The following is a 15788-nucleotide window of genomic DNA, read 5'->3' as shown; positions in this document are numbered from 1 at the left end:
CTATTTCATGCTGTGGCTCTCTGGGGCCCCTCTCCTTACCCCTGTGATGAGAGTGTGTAGTAAGCATAAATGGGATAGGGAGGCCTGTTTTCCCTCCTTTCTGGAGAAAGTGAGGCACTAGGCAGAAGGCTCTTTTCCATATGCTTTTGTGTCTAAGCATTTCTTTTTTTGTGGCTGCCCTTGTGTTTCCTGCAGGAATTTTGGACCAGGGGGAGGGTGTCTTGATTATTTTTGATGAACCCCCAGTAGATAAAACTTACGAAGCTGCTCTGGAAACAATTCAGAACATGAGTAAAGTAGTGGATTCCCTCTACAATAAAGCCAAGAAACTTACATAGGTGAGTGCTGACTGCAAGAGCTGGGCCAGGCAGGACTGTTTGCTGCCCATGGAGACTGAAAGCCTGTGGGTGGCCCCACGGCACCCCTATTGACGCTGCTCTGTCTTCTCTTGCAGAGTTGGATCTGTAGCGGTCCTTTGGAGAGTGTGTGTGGCGGGAGAGTGAAACCTTTGGGGAAAATGCTAGGAGATTCTTTTTTCTTTTTGTTCTACTTTTTGCTCAGAAAGTTTTTAAATCCTCATTTGGTGCATCGGTATTCCAGCCGATAGGTATGCCAGTTTTCATGTAATCTTTACTGGCCCAACTTGGGAGTGGGGAAATTGCTTAAAAAAAAAGAAAAAGAAAAAAAAAGGTTATTCTAAATAAAAGGAAAAAGGCTTACACTACCTAAAGCTGTGCTCTCTGCCTCCTGGGAGAGGGCTGCAAAGCCAGGCGCCCTGCCTACCACTGGGGCTCCTAACCCACCCGCTGGGTGTCACCTCTCTTCCTCTTCAGAATTGGGTGTTTGCCTGACCATCAAAGCAATGACTTTTTATTCTGTTTGTACTGAACCAAAACAAACAACTGTGTATAGACTTGCTGTTTTCTTTTTCATTTGAAATGAGATGTTTCGGTGTTCTTTCCCCTGCCATATGGCCTGTCCTCCCGCCCTTCCCCCAACAACGGCTCCAGCAGACTGGCCGAAGGTCCCGCCGCCACCGCCGCAGCAGCAGCACCATCTGCAGGGCTCCTCTTGGACCTTTGAAGGAACGGGGTCGAGGCCAGGAGCTAGTGTCCACTATGGCCACACGGGGAGCAGTGTGGGCCCTGGGGGGCCTGCTGTGCATGTGGCTTTTTAACACAGTAAACTAGATTAGATGTCAGTGTTTTAATTGCCCTTCTCTGCTCTTTTCTCTTGCCCTTCTCTTTCCCCTCTCAACCGGGAGACCACCACTTGTCTCTTCTTCTTTCCCCCTTGAAGAGAGTCAGGCTGTCTGAAATCCAGCCTGTCTCCTTCTCCCACTCCCTCTCCTGCCATCAGGTGGATTTATCCCTTTCTTTAAAACAGTGAACATCGGAAATGAGACTGGGAGGTATGGGTTCCCCCCATGTTGTTTTTTCGAGCAACTTCATGACCCCCTCCCAGAGAACTTTATTTACCTCTTAGGAACTGAAGGGATGGGAGATAGAGCACTGTATTTCAGCATGCTTTGTTTTATGACGAGATTACATAGCAAGGCTTTCATGCCATTTTGGCAGGCAAGCTTCTGCACCTCTGTTGTGCTCAACTGTATGTTCTTTTTTTTTCTTTCTCTCATTACCCTCCCCCCCTTTATTTTCCTTCTCTTCTTCCTGCCTCCTTCCTGCTGGCCTTCTTTTGTCTTTCCCTTTCTCAGACAGATTATCCTTCCAGGTTTTCGTAATAAATTTATATTTTGTAAAAGGATTTTGTTGTACCAGGTTTTGCATCCTCACCAAATCTTTATTTTCCTCTCCAAAATCAGGTTTTTTTGTTCCCAATATCTCTCCCTATCATGTCCAGTCACTGTTTTGGTTTTGGCACCATCAATATCAAATGTACAAACGGTTCTTGCTAACCAACACCAGGTATATCTGATGTTCAGATGAGTTCCAATAAAAACAATTTTTTTTTTCAAAAAGTGTCTGTTCTTGAGTGCTGGAAGGCTTCTGAGCAAGTCCAGACAGCTTTGTGTAGTCCTCTAGACTACAAAGCTATGCTGTTCTTTTCCTTAGCGGGAAACTTTCTCTCTGGGGTAAGGTGGAGGTTTTGGGTAAGAAAGTTGGTTTGTGAGGCCTAAAATGGAAAGTGGAAATTACTTTTGGGTCTTGGGTACCACCACCCCCACCCTTACCTCACTCCCTCCACCCCTGGGCATCTTGGTCCAGTGAAGACATAGGGTTTGGGTTGTAATACCCTCAGCCCTTTTCCTTATCTCCACATTGAGGATGGTGCTTCTTTGATAGGTTATTGTGCTGACTTTTCTGTGAATTCATGGGAATGGTAAATGCCTGCAGGGGCCTGGCTTTCAGATCTGATTTACTTGCCATTTGAAACCTTCAAATGCTGTGGTTTTCATACCACCCTTTAGACTCAGGGAATGGTTCTTCTGAGGTGCTCTGGGAGGAAGGGGTGACCTCTGGTTGTTTTTCAGTCTGATGAGTTCTGCTAGTCTCTGTTTTAATATTGTATCTGTACAGTTATACTTGCAATGTGTTTTCCTCCCTTTTTCAATAAAAGACTTCAAAAGTTAATTCCAAAGGGATCCAGAACTAGAGTAGAGGGGAGGAGTTTCCTAAATGGAGGGCAACCCTGAGGGGTTTGACAGGCTAATAGACCCCCCACCTCATGTGGTATGGGTGATGAACTTGGGTCTTGTGCACACACAACACCAGCAGTTGATCTCCTTAACTCCAGGTTTTCATTCTCTTCTTTCTATTTTTGTTTTGCTTTTGATAGGAAGAGGCATCACATTGCCATAGTGTCCATAGTGCTCCCACGAGGTGTCTGTATTGGACTCGACTTGGGGCCAGGCTAACCAACAGCCTTACCCACAGCATAACACGTATTCTATTTCATAGTCCCTCCTTTGCTCTTTGTGGACCTGCCCTGTTTAATATATAGCCTGTAGCCTTTAAAAAGTTGTCTTAACTGTGATGCACTGCAAATGTTAACACAAATCCAACTCTGAAGACTTAATATGAAAAATGTGTATCAAATGCTGAGGGAGCTGGCATAATGCTTCTGCAGACATCGAGGACCTACCCTCATGACTTTAATCCAGATTGTCTCCCAAAAGACCAATACTGTGCCATTGGGCCTTGTGTGCACTTAACTGGGTGCACTACCACCAGGGCCCCTAACCGTGCCATTGGGACTAGGTATTCAATAAATGCATTTAGAGAAATACAAGAATTTAGTTCAGGGTGGGGTCTATAGCATAATGGTTATGCAAACAGACTCTCATCCCTGAGGCTCCGAGGTCCCAGAATCAGTTCTCTGCACCACCTTAAACCAGAGCTGAGCAGTGCTGTGGTTAAAAAATAAAGGGGGGTAGGGTGGTGGCACACCTGGTTAAGCACAGACCAGTGCAAGGATCCAGGTTTGAGCGCCCAGCTCCCCACCTGCAGGGAGTCACCTCACAGCTGTGAAGCAGGTCTGCAAGTGTCTTATCTCTTTCCCTCTCTACCTTCCCCTCTCTCCTATCCAATCTCTGTCCTGTCCAATAAAATGGAAAAAATGGCCACCTGGACCAGTGGATTCTTAGTGCTAACACTGAGTCCCAGTGATAACCCTGGGGGCAAAAAAATGAATAAATAACAAACAAATGGCTCAGTTTCTTTTCATGGCTATAGCTGAGACTCTGCCAATACTACAAATTCACTGTTCCTGCCAGTCATTTTTGCACTTTACTTTTTACTGTTAATTTAATTTTGATACGATAGACATATTGAGAAGGGGCAGGGGATATAGAGAGGGAGCCAGAGATGGACACCTGCAGACTTGTTTCACCATTTGTGAAGTTTCCCCCCCAGCAGATGGAGCACAGGGGTTTGAACCTGGGTCCTTGTGCATGGTTATCTGTGCTTAATTGGGTGCACCACCACCTGGCCCCTATAGCCCACTTCTATGTATGTTGAAGTATTTTGACTATACTGGGCTAAATGTACCTCTTTGCATTTACTTTTTTCTTTAATACTTAATGATTTAAATTTTTTTCTATTAATATTTACTTATTCCCTTTTGTTGCCCTTGTTATCATTGTTATTGATATCGTCGTTGTTGGATAGAACAGAGAGATGGAGAGAGGAGGGGAAGACAGAAGGAGAGAAAGACAGATACCTGCAGACCTGCTTCACCGCTTGTGAAGCGACTCCCCTGCAGGTGGGGAGCCGGGGGCTCCTTGTGCCGGTCCTTGCGCTTGGCGCCATGTGCGCTTAATCCGCTGCGCTACCGCCCGGCTCCCTACCTTTTTTTTTTTTTTTTTTAATTTATTGGATAGAGACAAAAATTGAGAGGGAAGGGGAAGGTAGAGTGACAGAAACACCTGCAGCACTGTTTCACCATTCAGCTTTCCCCCTGCAGGTGGGGACCGGGGCCTCGAACCTGTGTTCTTGTGCATTGTAACGTGCACTCCACCTGGTGCGCCACCACTGGTCCTTCTTTACTTTTTTTTTAAAAAATCTTTTATTACTGGATAAGAGAAAACTTTTATTATTGGATAGAAAGGAAGGAGAGATAGGGAGACATCTGCAGCCTTGCTTCACCATTGGTGAAGCTTTCTTCCTGAAGGGGGGGACACCAGGGACTTGAAACCTGGATCCTTGGGTGCTGTAAGGTGTGCACTTAACCAGGTGCACCACCACATGGCCCCCTCTGCATTTACTTTTTAAATATGGCCATTAGAAAACACCAAGTTAGGTGGTCCGGGAGGGTGGCACAGTGATAAAGCTTTGGATTCTCAAGCATGAGGTCCTGAATTCCATCCCCAACAACACATGTGCCAGAGTGATGTCTGGTTCTTTCTTTCTCCTATCTTTCTCATAAATAAATAAAATCTTAAAAAACAAGTTAGGATCCTGGTTCGAGCCCCCGGCTCCCCACCTGCAGGGGAGTTGCTTCACAGGCAGTGAAGCAGGTCTGCAGGCGTGTCTTTCTATCCCCCTCTCTGTCTTCTTCTCTCTCCATTTCTCTCTGTCCTGTCCAACAACATTAATAACAACCACAATAATAACTGCAACAATAAAAACAAGGGTAACAAAAGGGAATAAATAAATATTTAAAAAAAAAAAAAGAAAATACCAAGTTATTTTACACCACATAGTGGCGCACCTGTTTAAGTGTTTACATTATAGTGCACAAGGACCTGGGTTTGAGCCCCTGATCCCTACCTGCAGGGGGAAGGTCTCATGAGGTGTGTCTCTGACCCTCCCTCTGTCTCCTTCCCTCTTAGTTTCTGGCTGTCTATCCAGTAAATAAAGATAATTTGGGAGACGGGCAGTAGCACAGCAGGTTGAGCGCATGTGGTGCAAAGTGCAAGGACTGGTTAGGATCCCGGTTCAAGCCCCCGGCTCCCCACTTGTAAGGGAGTCGCTTCACAGGCGGTGAAGCAGGTCTGCAGGTGTCTCTCTATCTCCCCCTTCTCTCTCAATTTCTCTTTGTCTCTATCCAATACAAAATAATGATAAAAAAACGAATTGAAAAATGTTTTAAAAAGTACCAAGTTCCAGCATAAGGATCTCGATGCGAGCCCCCGGCTCCCCACCTGCAGGGAAATCGCTTCACAGGCGTGAAGCAGGTCTGCAGGTGTCTATCTTTCCCCCTTTCTGTCTTCCCCTCCTCTCTCCATTTCTCTCTGTCCTATCCAACAACAACGACATCAACAACAACAGAAATAACCATAATAAAACAACAAGGGCAACAAAAGGGAATAAGTAAATATTTTTTTTAAAAAGCACCAAATTATCAGGAGCTGGGTGATGGCACACCTGGTTGAGTGCACATGTTACAATATGCAAGGGCCCGGGTTGGAGCCCCGTCCCCACCTGCAGGGTAGTAAAAGCTTTGCGAGTAGTGAAGCAGGGCTACAGGTGTGTCTGTTTCTCTCCCTGTCACCTCCCCTCTAAATTTCTAGCTGTCTCTGTCCAATAAACAAAGATTTAAAAAAAATGAAAACATCCAAGTTACCTCTGTGACTTGGATTTATGAATATATATATTTGGAAGTAGAGAAACTGACCCAGGACCCTGCAGCTGTAGGTCTGTCTCTAGGACTGCTGCGCCAGATCTCGGATCAATTTGAGTTTAGACACAGCTGAGCTGGTCAGGCAGACCTTAACTGCCTCACGTAGGATGCCTTCTTGAAAGCAGCTGTCATGGTGCCAGAGCTTTCTGAAGTTCTTTTTTTTTAAAAAAATATATTTATTCCCTTTTGTTGCCCTTGTTTTATTGTTATTGATGTCATCATTGTTGGGTAGGACAGAGAAATGGAGAGAGGAGGGGAAGACAGAGAGGGGAGAGAAATTTAGACACCTGCAGACCTGCTTCACCAACCTGTGAAGTGATTCGTCTGCATGTGGGACCTGGGGGCTCAAACTCTGGGGTCCTTGTGCTTCGTGCACAAGGACCCCAGTGCACCTAACCCGCCAGGTGCACCTAACCCGCCATGCTACTGCCTGACTTCCGCTTTCTTAAGTTTTAACAAGGAACTGCTGGGGCTGGGAGCAGAGGCAGGGTTGCTTGGTTCTGGTGCCCTGTTCCATTGAGTTAGGTAATCTGTGCTGCCCAGAAGGGCCACTAGATGTTGCTCTTTGATCCCTGTAAGAACCAAACATGACTTCCTTCGGAGCCAGGGCTCAGCTCGGCTTTATTTTAAATGCTTTCTGGAATTTACTTGGCTGTGGTCTTGATCTCCCCCTTCCTTGGGATGAATGACATGGGAAGTGGTCATGTGGAGGATTGTGGTGTACCTGGAACCCCAGCACCATCAGTGACAATAATAAGCAACTGGCCCTTCTCACAACTGGGGTAGGTTAAAGGGTAAACAGACTGACAGATAACCTGGTCTGAAAATCTGCCCTGTGGTTTCTAATGAAGATGGAAGAAAATAAATAGCTCTGCTTTAGTCACAAGTCTGCCTTGTAAGTTACTGATTCTGCCATTTCTGGAAGTTTTTTGTTGTTTTAGCAGGGTACTGCTCAGTTCTGGCTATTGCTGATGCCTGAGAGAACCTCGGGTCTCTTAAATATATATCCCGTGTACCACCACTGTCTGCTATCTCCTTGGCCCTTTGGTGATGGGAGCTGAGCAGAAGCATTATGTGTGGTGCCCTGAAACAGCACAGTGTGAGTAGATAGAGGCTTTGGACACCTCTTGGTCACCACTACGATTTGATGGGCACTATCTTCACACTAATGCTTCTGCAAATATGACTTCCTTTGACAAGTGTAAGGAGATTAGCAAGTGCTCTTTCTGTAGGTACTGCCAGAGAGCTGGCTGGACAAAAGCAAGAGAATGTGCCAGACAGAGTGCAGTCAGGCTAGAAAAAGGATGTGGGCAAGATGGCACTGGTTATGCAGAGTTTTCATGCCTGAGGCTCCAAACCAGGTTCAATCCCCAGGCACCACCATAAACCGAGTTGAGCAGTGCTCTGGTAAAAGAAGAAGAAGAAGAAGAAAGGACAAACAAAAAATGGTACAGATAACAGGGTGGGTCCATAGGGTTTTAAGGGTTGGATTACAGGCATAGAAATTTAGGCATGTTTGAGAAATGCAAAGCATTTAGCCTTTGCTTAACTCCAGAATCTGAAGGTGGCCTTGATATAAAAGCATTAGCGGGGGAGTCGGGCTGTAGCGCAGCAGGTTAAGCACACATGGTGCAAAGTGCAAGGACCGGCATAAGGATCCCGGTTCAAACCCCAGCCCCCCACCTACAGGGGAGTCACTTCACAGGCGGTGAAGCAAGTCTGCAGGTGTCTATCTTTCTCTCCCCCTCTGTCTTCCCCTCCTCTCTCCATTTCTCTCTGACCTATCCCAACAACGAAGACAGTAATAACTACAACAATAAAACAACAGGGGCAACAAAAGGGAATAAATATTAAAAAATAAATAAAATTTAAAAAATAAAAGCATTATCGAGGAGTTGGGCAGTAGTACAGCGGGTTGAGCACACGTGGCTTTAAGCAAGGACCGGCATAAGGATCCTGGTTTGAGCCCCCAGCTCCCCATCTGCAGGGGAGTCACTTCACAGTGTCTTCCCCTTCTCTGTTTCTCTGTCTTATCTAATGACATCAATAACAACAACAGCAGTAATTACAACAATAAAACAAGGGCAACAAAAGGGAAAATACATAAATTTTAAAAAATCCTAAAAAAAAAAAAAGCATTATTAGCATGAGCTAAGCTGGGAGCTGAGCCTCTCCACTTATAACCGGAGGGAAAAAAGCGGGGAAAGATAGCCTGAAGCTACAAATGGCTCAGGTCCTATCTCCTGCACCATCCATCATAAGCCAGACCTGACCATTGCACTGTTTAAAAACAAACAAGGGAGTCGGGCTGTAGTGCAGCGGGCTAAGCGCAGGTGGCGCAAAGCACAAAGACCGGCATAAGGATCCCGGGTGGAACCCCGGCTCCCCACCTGCAGGGGAGTCGCTTCACAGGCGGTGAAGCAGGTCTGCAGGTGTCTTTCCTCCTCTCGTCTTCCCCTCCCTCTCTCCATTTCTCTCTGTCCTATCCAACAACGACAACAACAATAACTACAACAATAAAACAACAAGGGCAACAAAAGGAATAAATAAATAAAATAAATATAAAAAAATTAAAAACAACAACAAACAAGGTTTAGCTTTGCTGTAAGAAAAAAAAAATCATTGGACAAGGGCGGGGCCTGGAGATTACTTAAAACTTCTTACTATAGGGGCCAGGCGGTAGCGCATCAGGTTAAGCGCACATGGTGAGAATCGCAAGGACCTGTGTAAAGATCCCGGTTCGAGCCCCCTGGCTCCTCACCTGCAGGGAGGGGGGTTGCTTCACAGGTGATGAAGCAGGTCTGCAGGTGTCTATCTTTCGATCCCCCTCTCTGTGTTGCCCTCCTTGATTTTTCTCTGTTCTGTTCAACAACAACAGCAATAACAATGATAAACAACAAGGGCAACAAGAGGGAAAAAATAGCCTCCAGGAGTAGTGGATTCTTAGTGCAGGCACCGAGCCCCAACAATAACCCTGGAGGCAAAACAAAACAAAACTTACTATAGAGGAAGGTGGAGGTCAGCTGCACTTGAAGAACAAGTAGGATCAGGAAGATACAGAGGGAGGAGCTAAATTGAAGATAAATTAAGGACTTAGTTCATCTTCTAAGTTAAAAGATGATACAGTTGGGTTTGGTTGGTAGCGCAGCGGTTTAAGCGCACGTGGTGCAAAGCACAAGGGCCGGCCTAAGGATCCTGGTTCACGCCCTGGCTCCCCATCTGCAGGGGAGTCGCTTCACAGGCGGTGAAGCAGGTCTGCAGGTGTCTCTTTCTCTTCCCCTCTCCATTTCTCTGTGTCCTATCCAACAACGACATCAACAACAATAACTACAACAGTAAAACAAGGGCCACAAAAGGGAAAATAAGTAATAAAAAAGATGATACAGTTGTGGATGTGTTTGATGGATTCTGGAAGAAGCAGTCCTCCTGGTACAGAGTAATATATTATTACCAAAGAGCTTTCAGTTGCCACAGTTGACAAGTCTCTGGGTGATATACAAATTCTGGTAATTTCTAGACACCAAAGTAGCATTGTTCTGAATACCAGAGGTATGTTCTGCTTTGGCTAATAAGCCGAGCTAGTACAATCCAGGAGAGGTCTGAAAGTCAGGAATGTTTTGCTACCTAGATTCCCAATTTACCTTTAGGTCCTAAAATCTGGATTAAAGAAATGGGTTGAGTCACCTATTTCTCAGGTTTGTTGTGAAATCTGAATTAAATTCCAGCACCAAACTAAAAATAAACAAAAATAGCCTTAGTGAAGGACATGGGTCTTTTTTTTTTTTCCCAGATCCCCGGAGTGCTTTGGTTTATAGTGGCGTAGGGTATTGAACCTGGGGCTTTGGAGCCTCAGGCATGAGAATTTCATTGCATAATCAGTATGCCATCTCCTCTGCCCAAGGGCTTGGAATTGTCACAGAAAAGGTTGGTCTTAATAAGAACCAGATTTTCACTGGTCCCAAGCAAACTATGCACGTTTAGCGTGGAAAAACATTCACATCGGAAAACCAGAGGCTGATTATAATAGTCACTGCAGTGTCACTGTAGGAGATGAGAGGGTTATTTTTACAGTGGAAAATTTGAGGTCACAGATGTGATGGATGGGTCTCAGTGCTGGCCATCTCTGGGCAGGAACCTAGACAGGGGCCCGAGGGCCCAGTACTAGGTGTGGTGTGGGAAAGGTAGTGGCTGTGCAACAGCTTCCAACTGCCTGTGCTTCTCTGGCTTGCGGGTTCGGGGATAGAGGGATGGAGGCAGGCCCAGGAGCGAGATGCTCTGAGACCAATGGGGCGGGCCATTCTGGATGCGTGAGGCTTCCACAAAAGCCTCACCGCCCCTAGCTTCTCGGTCTGGGGACAAGGAAGCCAAGCAGAAGGAGGAAGCCTGGGGCCCTGGCCTCCTGAGCCGCAGCCTCAGCTCGGGCGGGTCACGCTTCGCGCCGCGGCGGGGAAGCAAAGCGAGAGCGCCCCTCGCGGCCCGCAGCTGCAGCCGGCGCGGCGGGAACAAAGGCAGCACGTGTCTCGGCGGGGCGGGGCGGCGGGCGGGGAGCTCTCGGGCTCCGCCCCGCGCCGGCGCTCCCCGCAGCCCCAGCCTGGTTGCGCGGGGCGCCGGGACTCACGCGGCCGCCGGGCTGCTGGCGTGTCGGCGCAGGGCAGGCGGCGAGCGGTGCGGGAGCCTGCGGCCTCGGAGATCGAGGCTGGCGCCGCGGGTCCTGCACCGGGCGCGGCGAGTAGAGGCGTGTCGTGCTCGCGGCCGCATCGCCAACTGCACCGCACGCGGCTTCTGCCCGGGATCGCCGCGGCCCAGCTCCTCGGGGACTCCGGACCCGCCAGGCCGGCGCGGGGCCGCGCGCGCGCGCCCACGAGGTTGCTCAGCGAGGCGCGCGCGGGGGCGGGGCCGGGCGCCTGCAGAACCTTGGACAGAAGCTCCAGAGCCGCCGCCGCCGCCGCTGCCGCCGCTGCCGCCGCGCGCGAGCCCCGCAGAGCACCGAGACCGCGGCGGCTGATCGCAGCGCGCATTGCGGAGGGTGCGGAGCGCAGAGGCCGCCGCCAGTCGCCTGCAGGGTAAGCCGGCGCCTCCTGGCCGCCCCCTGGGACTCGGGGTGGGGGTCCTGCATCTCCCCGGCCGCAGCGCGGGGGCGGGAGGGGGTGCTGCAGTGGCCGCGGCCGGCTGCGGGTGGGGTCGCGGAGCCCGGGGAAGGGCCGGGGACCCGGGCGACGGAGCGCAGCCCCGCCTGGCGCTGAGAACCATCTTGTTTTCCACGCAGACCCGAGGCGGCAGCACGCGTCCCCGGAGCGCCCCCCGACACCTCCCCGGGGCCTCCGCGGCTCGCTGAGTTGCTTCTCCCTCCGGCCTGCAGGCTGGGCGCGCAGGGGCTCGGGCCCCCGCCCGGCGCGCAGCGGCACCATGGGCACGGTGCTGTCCCTGTCCCCCAGCTACCGCAAGGCCTCGCTGTTTGAGGATGGCGCGGCCACGGTGGGCCACTACACGGCCGTGCAGAACAGTAAGAACGCCAAGGACAAGAACCTGAAGCGCCACTCCATTATCTCCGTGCTCCCTTGGAAGAGGATCGTGGCCGTGTCGGCCAAGAAGAAGAACTCCAAGAAGGTGCAGCCCAACAGCAGCTACCAGAACAACATCACGCACCTCAACAATGAGAACCTGAAGAAGTCGCTGTCGTGCGCCAACCTGTCCACCTTCGCCCAGCCCCCACCGGCCCAGCCGCCCGCGCCTCCCGCCAGCCAGCTCTCGGGCTCACAGACCGGGGTCTCCTCCTCCGTCAAGAAGGCCCCGCACCCGGCCGTCACCTCCGCAGGGACGCCCAAACGGGTCATTGTCCAGGCATCCACCAGCGAGCTGCTGCGCTGCCTGGGCGAGTTTCTCTGCCGCCGGTGCTACCGCCTGAAGCACCTGTCCCCCACGGACCCCGTGCTCTGGCTGCGCAGCGTGGACCGCTCGCTGCTGCTGCAGGGTTGGCAGGACCAAGGCTTCATCACGCCGGCCAACGTGGTCTTCCTCTACATGCTCTGCAGGGATGTCATCTCCTCGGAAGTGGGCTCCGACCACGAGCTCCAGGCCGTCCTGCTGACCTGCCTGTACCTCTCCTACTCCTACATGGGCAATGAGATCTCCTACCCGCTCAAGCCCTTCCTGGTAGAGAGCTGCAAGGAGGCCTTTTGGGACCGCTGCCTCTCGGTCATCAACCTCATGAGCTCCAAGATGCTGCAGATCAACGCCGACCCACACTACTTCACACAGGTGTTCTCCGACCTGAAGAACGAGAGTGGCCAGGAGGACAAGAAACGGCTCCTCCTAGGGCTGGACCGGTGAGCCCTGTAGCCTGCATCATGGCTCAAGGATTCAGTTCGTTTTTAAAGATTTATTATTACACCAAGATTTTTGTGTATAGTACGTATCTAGCAAAGCCACCAAGGGCCTCTCCCTTCTCACCTCTTCTCCTTGCAGTTTTCTGCAGCCCTGCCAAGAATTCTGGGCTCTTTTTAACTCCCGAACCTTGTGCAGAACCCAGAAGTTGTATTCAGAGCCACCCAGGCCACTGACCTCTCATTTTGAGGAATTCAAGGACTGACCTGCCTCTGCCACCTGTGCCCTTGCTGGCCCCAGGGCAGGTGAGGCTGCCCGTCAGGCAGCTGGAGAGGAGCCTCTGGCCAACTGGCTCAGAGAGGAATTGGCATTTCTGCTTGGAGACCCTTTCCTAGCTCCTGTTTTGGGCCGTCCACTCTCCTAGTTGATCACTGGAGCCTTGGCGTTTCTGCTTGGAGACCCGTTCCTGGCATCTGTTTTGGGCCGTCCGCTCTCCCAGTTGATCACTGGAGCCAGTCATCCTGACTGAACGGTCGGCAGGGCTGTGAGGCACGATGCTCTTGGCCCTCTCCCTCTCCCTGGAGGAGAAGCTGGCCTGATGCAGACTGTCCTGTCATTTGACCATACATGCACAGCCCTGGTTTGCTCTTTTTCTCTTTTCTTTCTTATTTATTTATTTTTTTTTTAGGAAGAAGGGCTTTCCTTTAGGGGAGACATGGAACTTGCTCCCCCTACCCTCCTCCTCCCATCCCCTTTGTCCCCTTTGTTGCTTAATGAGCTGGTTTGATTCACTTAATTCTTTTCGGGTCCCAGCTTAAAGGGTGGGGTGAAGCCAGGGACAACTCCTTTCCTGGGTGAATTTGTCATTTGAATAATTCAGCTTAGTCACTCTGTGGGGAAGGCCAGGACAGCTGCAGGTGCCCATTATCGACAGCCTGCCTTAAGGTGGGTGAGCGACTGTGCCTGAGAACAGGCTGGGGCCCATCCAAGGGCTTGAGCCTCTTACTGGCACACACGACATGTGTTCTACAGAGCTGTGTGTGTGGGTGTGTTTTGTGTGTGTGTGTGTGTGTGTGTGTGTGTGTGTGTGAGTGAGTGAATGCTTGGGATGTGGTAAGGATGAACCCCACCCCTACCCACCCACCCCTGTTAATTTAAAGGTGTTTCCAAACAGTTCCATTTCTGTTGAAGAAGGGGCCTTGCCCTGCAAGGCCCAGTGAGACAGCTGGATCTTTGGAGACAATTATAAGACAGGAGACCAGCTCCTGATTGCTCTGAAGCCTGCTGATTCTACAATTGATCATTTGCAGCTGCTGGTTTGAGTTTCCGCCTCACCCTGATGGCTGATGTGTACTCAAATCAATTTCCTCTCTGATTCTCCCAGATTGGTGGCTTGGGACTCGGGAGAGGACCAAAAGAAGGGGATGAGCTTTCCTCCATGGCCTCTTACTCTGGTTTGGGAGAACAAAGACCAATGTGAAGCTGTTACAGAGAAATCTTCTCTTCCTGTCCCATCCCCTGGGGAGTACTGGAATGGGTGGTGGGGAGAGGCTAGAGGGAGGCAGAGGGTCCTTTCACATAGAACAAGATTCTAGGTGGCTACCGATTTCAGCACAAAAACTACTGAAACTCTTAAAAAAAAAAAAAGCAAAGAAAAAGCTGTGAATTTGAGGTTCTGGTTTAAGAGGCCTGGAGCTGAGCCCCGTGCCACTGTGGCGTTTGGAGCCAAGGGCCTGCGTGTGCCAGAGGGCATTGGCCCCAGCTGTGCCTCCTTGATGTTCACACCTAGGAGTCTTTCCTGGGACTGGTAGGTAATCTGACCTGAGCTGGAAGGAAGCTGCGGCTGCTGGCACAGACTTCACTGCAGCGTCTCTTCTCTGCTGGAGTTGTCACACAACTTGTCAGTTCAGATCCTGCTGCCACGTGTGACCTGAGGTAGGAGCCCAGTGGGGGCAGTGGCCCAGCAGCCTGAAGAGGGAGGTTCGGGTGCCACCTCTCCGGAGCAGGGGCGCATGTTTGTAGTCGCACATTCAGCTGACTGAAATTGCGGTTAAGTTGCATCCACAGGATACCAGCTTTGCGTGTTTCCTTCTCTTTATATTTATTTTTCTATGTTTCGGAGGAGATGTGGAATTCAGGAGTGGTCGGGGACTAAGGAAACAACTCTCTAGTTCTATCAGTGTGAAGCCTGTGGTGTCCCCTTGCACTGGCCGTCAGTGTTGTGTAAAGGAACCAACTGAGAGACTTGAGTGTGCAAGCAATGAACCTGTCTGACATGCTGCTATGAAGACTACTTTTAGAACAATAAAAAAGAAAATACAGAAAAACCTAACCTGCAAGAAAACACACACACACAAACAACAACAAAACCCTTATTCTTTACTTGTTGCTTTTACAGTGATATTGTGCATGCAAACCAGGAGCATTTTGTGTCTTATGAAAAATAATCTTAGAACAGATGGCTGTGAAAACTATACCCGTGCACAGAACAAGTCACAGGAATAATAGTTCAGGATTTGGTTTTTCTCTTTTTCTTGTAAATCTGAAGGATTGATATATTCTTTCCATGCAGTTACTAGAATTTAGTTTTGTTCCTACAGTTGTTAAACTTGCAATGAGAAGAAAAATGTGCCATTTTTTCACTCGGAATTATTCATAGCTGTATATTTGAAACTGCTAATTACACACGTGCGGTGTATGTTGGTTTTTTTAGTGCAATTTCTTCTGTAGCTATTCTCTGACCAAACTGTGGGTATTGTTAATATTAATTTATACTTGTCTCATTTTGTATGTATGTGTAGTGTGTTTGTAGGTATGTGTGGTTTATAATCTTGACAAGGTCATGAAGCTCAGTTTGGCTGTAATTTAATTCCCCTTCCCTTATTTTTATTTATTTTTGTACTGTGCTGATTAAATAAAATGCACTGACCATCCATTACATAGATCTCTTTTTGTGGGCACGTCATTCATGAGCAGGCTGGGGGCCCTTTTTATAAATGATTCCTGCACTCAGAACATAATTGGATTTGTGTTGTGGGGGAAGGGAAGGGAGAAGGGGAGAGAGGAGGACTGGGATAGGGGACAGGGCCTAATGCCTTAATAAGGCTCAGGTGCTTAGGTCAGAAGCCCAGGTTAAATCAGCTGGATGGGAGCAGGAATTGCTCCTTGCATTGATGAGACTGGAAGCCTGGGCCCTGAGGCCAGGAAGCATCAGATTCTGGCCATTGGGTTCTGATCTCTGCAGAGACACCAGGTGCAAAAACCAGAGTGTGTAGAACCACACGTGACCCTCTGGTTGCCCCCTGTGTTTTGGCTCTGCTCTCTGTTCAGTGGCTTCCAGGTCAGCAGGAAAGGACTGGTGTCTGTGTGGCCCAAGCCCACCA

The 15788-nt window shown here is 49.5% G+C and overlaps 2 protein-coding genes across 4 annotated transcripts in view; both read left to right on the top strand.

The window, feature by feature from the left end:
• Nucleotides 1-1978, top strand: part of PSMD11 (proteasome 26S subunit, non-ATPase 11) — a 43655-nt gene extending 41677 nt beyond the window's left edge. For all 3 annotated transcript variants that reach the window (XM_060203971.1, XM_007538070.2, XM_060203970.1), the window contains 2 exons: nt 196-338; nt 455-1978. In XM_060203971.1, coding sequence (XP_060059954.1) covers nt 196-338 — 143 coding nt within the window. In that variant the 3' untranslated portion in view covers nt 455-1978. The remainder of the gene's footprint in view (nt 1-195; nt 339-454) is intronic.
• Nucleotides 1979-10960: 8982 nt separating this feature from the next.
• On the top strand, nt 10961-15343 carry CDK5R1 (cyclin dependent kinase 5 regulatory subunit 1). Its single transcript, XM_007538069.3, has 2 exons — nt 10961-11144; nt 11348-15343. The coding sequence occupies exon 2, from the start codon at nt 11488-11490 to the stop codon at nt 12409-12411; it is 924 nt and encodes a 307-aa protein (XP_007538131.1). The 5' UTR covers nt 10961-11144; nt 11348-11487; the 3' UTR covers nt 12412-15343.
• Nucleotides 15344-15788: the final 445 nt, after the last annotated feature.

This window comes from Erinaceus europaeus, chromosome 12, assembly GCF_950295315.1.
Source record: "Erinaceus europaeus chromosome 12, mEriEur2.1, whole genome shotgun sequence".
Lineage (NCBI taxonomy): Eukaryota > Metazoa > Chordata > Mammalia > Eulipotyphla > Erinaceidae > Erinaceus > Erinaceus europaeus.
This window is presented reverse-complemented; position numbering and strand designations above follow the sequence as displayed.